At 39.5% G+C, this 6264-nt stretch overlaps 1 protein-coding gene across 1 annotated transcript; it reads right to left on the reverse strand.

Moving 5' to 3' along the window:
• Positions 1 to 1240: 1240 nt before the first annotated feature.
• On the reverse strand, positions 1241 to 5382 carry LOC107655067 (leiomodin-1-like). The gene is made up of 3 exons (XM_016442464.1): positions 4891 to 5382; positions 2358 to 4115; positions 1241 to 2175 (listed from the first exon to the last, which is right to left on the reverse strand). Exons 1-3 carry the CDS (start codon positions 5158 to 5160, stop codon positions 2149 to 2151), a joined length of 2055 nt encoding a protein of 684 aa, XP_016297950.1. The 5' UTR covers positions 5161 to 5382; the 3' UTR covers positions 1241 to 2148.
• Positions 5383 to 6264: the final 882 nt, after the last annotated feature.

Below are 6264 nucleotides of genomic sequence, written 5' to 3' on the forward strand. Positions count from 1 at the left end.
CATAACTCAAGAATCTCTCTCTCTCCCTCATGTCGCCTTTAAGTCATTGCTCTGAGTCTGACAGGCTGTTGGATGTTTCCATTATTAGGAAGGGGAAAGGAATGAGATGCAGACTGAGCCTGCATTGAGAAATTACCAAATATAGACATTTCAGCAGTGCTGAGGGTTAGTTTGGGGCAATCAAAATATAAACTAGCTTGCTTCGATTCCAATCAACTTTCAAACTCTGAAGGAGAAGTTCACTTCTAAAAGGCTCTGAAAATGATGAACAGACCTTTGCAATCCAGCAGTTACGAAGTTAATCTATGAAGTAATCTATACATTGCAATAAGCATCTGCTATAAATTTGAAGAGTATAATTCTACAAGAAAAGATTTTTAAATGTTTAACCTGTGACCCAGTTGGATGTAATTTGCATTGTTACCTCACAAGTGGCCTTAACGATAAATAGTGTGTTCCTGTGTCCTACATAGCCTTCATGTATAGTTCTTTATTCTAGTGAACAAATGAGCTAAGCAGAATTACGTGGAATTTGCAACAATGCATAAGATCACTGACTTTTTCTAGGAACTCATTGTAGCTCTGGAAGCGTGCTATACAGCCCTTTATTAGGATCTGTGTGATCATGTGAAGAGCTATTCACTAACACCAGAATCATTAATTCTATCTATGGTTCTGATCTCTAACACTTTGACTGCGTTTTATATCCTCATAAAATGACTAGGAAACTAAAAAGATTAATTCAGTTACTTAGTATTGTTTTAGGTTATATGACCCTGGATTACTATGGAAAAGTCATCATTTACTCACTCCGTCATTTACTCATTACAAAACTAGTTCTTTCATCAGTGGAGCATATAAGAAAATATGACAGAATTTACATTTTTGGGTGGAGTTTGTCTTGATGTAAACACACCAGTGATAACTACAACTAAAACTACTTTCAGGTATGAAATAAAACTGAAATAAAATAAAATAATGAAACACACATGAAGAGGGTTCTGATATTTTTCTGACAATGACCTGAAAATAATAAAGTAAAATCACATGACCAGGTGTGTTTGTTGGACCAATCATATCTTTATCCATCAGATTCGTCCAAAACAAATTTTATTTTCTAAATAACACACATTGAATTACTCAACTTGATTTCCCACATTGAAACCTGAAATCAGATTTGTGAATTTATGTTTCATACTGTTTATTTTCATTAAGAATACATGTAGCCTTCACTAGATGTGCTCTTGAAGAGACTTTCATACAAGCATGAAAATATATTGTCTTCAAAGCATGTAAGGTACATTACCCTTTTTTGTGCAGAGATTGCTTCCATTCCCAAAGTAAAAACTTGCTACATTTTAAAGTTTTTTTTTTATAAATTACAAATGGATGGTAAAAATTACACTTGACAGTGATCAACATTTATATACTCAAAGGATTACATACAATGTTAAAGGAAAACTCAGATCAAAATAAATATTGTATGTTTAGGCAGTCATATTCACATAGATCGGATTATCCATCGCTTTCTCTTGAATGCTGTAATCCTGTTCTCTTTCAAAATCAATCATTCAAAACAAGGTATTGAAAAATCTGTAGTACCATGGAAACTATACCTTTATTTGTGATTGTTTAGAATCCCACCTTTATTCCCTGATCAGCAAGAGCTTTTACTAAAGAGATTCCCAAACCCATAATAATTGGAATAAAATACAGACAATTATTGTTTCTTACATAGCTCAATTCAGTCAGCTGTAAGAAGATCCAATTCTACTGCAGAAACAAACATCTTCTGAACATCCACACATACTGTTGTAAATCTATCATATGAAATGATTAATTTAGTGCAAATGACAAGCAAGGAATCAACCCCACCATTCCATAGGCCACTGAAGACTCTGAGCACCCATGACTGCCCAACACTTTCATTTCTTTCTATCGTCCAGTGTATTTTGTACAAAGACTCCTGGGTAGAAGAAGTTGTGCATTCAATTATATATGAGTCCTTGCATGTCTTCCATACTATAGGGCAGCAGTAAGACTCTGTATGGAAGATTCTGAGTAATGATCTTCTCAAGGTCTGTGAGATGTCTGTCCTTTCATTCCTGTCTTTTTCTTCACCCATAACTATCTCTCTGCATTGCTGGATTATTGCAAGAGCTTTGGTAATGCAACCTGCGAAAAAAATGATTAATGGTGAGTTAAAATGTCCAACATTTTCTCAGGGAAAAAGCTCTGAATATGAGACCCAAATTCCCAATGAGTCCATGGTAATGTTTTAGGATAATTCCAAAAATGTAACTTGCAATATTGTAGATTTATATATGAGATATATATATATAAAAATTATTTCCTACCTTTTTGAGCTGTTTGATATTGCTGTCTCTAATGGAAGCCAGAAGTTGGTCCCTTGAGTTTTGAGCTCCTCCTCTTCCACTACTCCTACCGTCTAGCTTCCTTTGTGACACGGGTGTCAGGGAGTTCTTCAGGAAATCTCCGTCTAGCATTGGAGGCGGAGGCGGTGGTGGTCCTCCAGGTGGTGGTGGTGGAGGAGGTGGTCCACCACCAAGCCCACTGACCCTTTTCTTATGAGTCAACTTGGGCGACGGGGCGGGTGACGGTATGGGAGAAGGTATAGGAGACGGCCTGGGCGAAGCTCTCGGGGAGCTTTTACCAAAGCCAGGTTTTGGAACTTCTAATGAGTCTTTCTTGTCTCCAGTGCCTTGGGCTTGAGCCTGCTTCTGTTCCTGCAGCCGCTTTTGCCGCTGACGGTCCATATTGCGACTCAGAATATTGGTCATGGTCATACGAGGCCCAGCTAACTCAAAGTGGTAGCCCAATTTCAGAAGAGTTGTGTTTTCTTTCAAGATTTTGGTCATCTCCATCTCGGACTTTCCTCCGATGATGTGTCGCTGGTTGTGGAAGCGTAACTCAGTGAGGGTGGAGTTGTGTTGGAGGGCATGGATCAAGGCCATAACGCCTTTGCTAGTAAGAAGATTGGAGTCCAAATTGATGCTAATGATGCTTTTGTTATTGCGCAAGGTCTCTGCAATAGCATAAGCCACATGGTCATCGGCTCGGCAGTTAGCCAAAGAAAACACTTTGATGTGTGTGTTGGTTTTTAGGGCCTCTGAGAACTGAATAAGCGTTTTGGTTTTTATGACCTCAGAATTGTTCACGTTGAGGTCAGTCATGCTTGGATCGTTGCGACGAACTCTCTCCAGGTATTCATCAAACATGCTGGCTGACTCATCCTCCTCTTCCTCCTCTTTTGTCTTACTTTTTGAAATAGTGTCTGAGACACAGTTTCCAGTTTTCTCTTCCTTAATGGGTTCATGAACTTCGTTTACAATTTCATTTTGCTTCTGAACATCCTCTGTTCCCTTATCAATTATTGATTTTTCATTGAATTCTTGTGTCTTCCTCACAGCTTTTTCGGGTTCTTTCTCTGTATTTTCAGGAAGTTTCTTTACTTCCAACAAGGGGCTCTCTTTCACCTTTTCACTTAACCTTCTTATTTTGTTTTCTTCATTGTCCTTCTTCTCTTCTTTCACTTGATCTTCTAGAACCTGATTTTGTTTTTCCTCTAATCTGGACGAATAGCCTCTAGTTTTGTTTTCCTCTCTCTTCCTAATCTCTACCTTTCTCTCCCTTTCCTTCTCCTCTTTCTCCTTTATCCTAGAAATCATCTCCTTTGCTCTACTTTCCCCAGAGTCATTTTTCCAACTGTCTTCCTTTCTATTCTTCTCTTTACTATCCTCCTTCTTCTCCTGAAGCTTGGATATTAATTCTCTGGTTTTGCTGCTACTACTTTCTCTCATCTCTCTTCTATCTTTGAATTTACTCCTATCATTTTGATCCTTCACCTCTACTTTCTTCTCACTCTCCTCGTCCTTCCTAGAAAGGGCAGATGGGCCAACTTGGTCATCTTTGCTGCCCTCTGTGACTCTGCGGGTCCTGTCCTCTATTCTAGCATCACATTTAGAGAAGGAAGAAGTGGAGGGGGTCCTCTGAAGTCCTCCATCTTTGCTATCAGATGCGGAGGTATTCTTCTCTTGGCTCAGGCCCATCTTACGCAGGTACTCTTGCTTCCGGCTCTCCTTCTTCGGCTCTCCCTGAGGATCAAACATGAATGAATTATGGACAAACAAGGTAACATATGCAACAAATGTTATATATATATTTTTTGTTTTAGAGGAGCCAACTGGAGGAAATGCCAGTGGCTTAAGCCTACATATCAACATTAAAATGTTCAAATGAAGCCTGTGCTTCGACAGATGGTTAAATACAATCTGTAGTGCATGAACACTGGATGTTTACACTATGCACAGTCGGTTGTTTTATAGTGAAGATGTTAACTTGCACAGTGGCCGAGTGTTTGATTTGTGAGCCACACTGTTTTGCACTGGAAAGCTCCAGCCTTGGCAGACTTATCCTTAAAAGGCAGTGAGCAAAGGAGCAATCAACCAAGGAACTTCAACCGGGCCAACATTTCAAGAGACTTTTAACATCCAAAGATAGATATGTCTCCATTAGATGTATCTTAGGGTTATTTCTCCTGTTTGTATTATGCCTCAAAAAGTAAATATTTACATAGGCCTACCCACCATCACCACTTTACAGTTACAGTAATTTGTGAAAGTTGTAAAATGCGTAAGATGTAAAAATAAGCTTACTTTTGCTGAAGACATACAAGGGTCATAAAATGATACAAATAGGCTACATCTATATTGAAAACATGTCAACATCATAAAAATTGGAAGCCAGGTTATTTTATTGTTTTTATTTATTTTGCCATGTCTTTCAAACTCCTGCTGTATTAAGCATGTTGGTTTAAACTCAAGCATTCACATTTTTATAGATGAACTTGTTAGGTAGTGAATATTTTACCTCTGTTGACAGGTTTCTCTGGAAGCGGGATCTGAAATCATCGGTCTGGCTGCTCAGTTGTGATTCCTTTTTAACTGGCGCGGTTGGTTTTAAATCCGTTTGGTCCACAACGATTATTTCACTCGGATCTGGATCAGGAACGACAGAAACCTCCTTCTGCAGCTCCTCCATTTCTTCGGGCGACAGGTTTGACAGCAAACTGTCGAGGTCCGGATCCTCACTCACCTGTCGCCCGGTTTTCGTGAGTCCCCTCACTTTCCTCCGGGACATAGTTGCGTTCAGAAGCGACACAGACGGATGTAGTATTTGCTGAAGATATTCTGGTGATTTTCACTTATTTTTACCGTTTGAAAAAAACTATTCATAAACAGTTCAAGTTTAAAATGAAGGAGGATGAAGAGTCAAACTGAAGCCTTTCTGGAAACACGAGGAGCAGCGCCAGACGCGATGGAGTATCAGCTCAAGTTTGTGGTGCTTGGACATTCCTTGAAATCCATCGCGAGCTCCTGCCCATATTTAGATGGGGGTACATAGTCCTTTAAAGGCTGTTGGGAAGGCTATGGTTTACTAAAACTCAAAAGCATCCTAGAAACAAACTGTTACTTCCTGGTCACTGAGGAAATCAGGATTCCTGGAGTAGGCTACTGACAATATTTTTCCAGTGATGTTATAGAAAGTTATAGAAATAGGTTGGATACTATAATAGGCTGATGTGCTATTACAGGATGCGATTCAATAGAATAGCCTAGTAGTATATTCATAAATTTGGAGAGATAATATTTAATTCTAGTAAATTAATGGATGCAAGCCACACCACAATATATGACTGTCTTAGCGCAAATCATTGTATAATTCACTTCTTATTTTTTTTCGTCTTATTAAAGGGGTCATATGATGTTGCTAAAAAGAATATTATTTTGTGTATTTGGTGTAATGAAATGTGTTTATGCGGTTTAAGGTTAAAAAAAAACATTATTTTCCACATACTGTACATTATTGTTTCTCCTCTATGCCCCACCTTTCTGAAAAGCGTCGATTTTTACAAAGCTCATCGTTCTGAGAGGCGAGGTGTGCTCTGATTGGCCAGCTATCCAGTGCGTTGTGATTGGCTGAATACCTCAAGCGTGTGACGGAAATGTTATGCCTCTACCATACTGTGATGCCCTGTCTGGCCGGAGCGACGAGACAAAAACATTAAAACCCATTATAACAAAGTAGTTTCGCTTTCACAACGAAACACACAGCGTCACACACACAGTGGGCTTGAGTGAGGAACGGCCGACAGGCTTGAGAACGGCATGGCCGGCGGATTCGACAAAGGAGCGGCCGGCGGGCTTGCGGCAACCACATGTGACGACCCCGGGCTGGACTCCG

The sequence above is a fragment of the Sinocyclocheilus anshuiensis genome, unplaced genomic scaffold (genome assembly GCF_001515605.1).
Source record: "Sinocyclocheilus anshuiensis isolate Anshui unplaced genomic scaffold, SAMN03320099.WGS_v1.1 scaffold1072, whole genome shotgun sequence".
Taxonomy (NCBI): Eukaryota; Metazoa; Chordata; class Actinopteri; order Cypriniformes; family Cyprinidae; genus Sinocyclocheilus; species Sinocyclocheilus anshuiensis.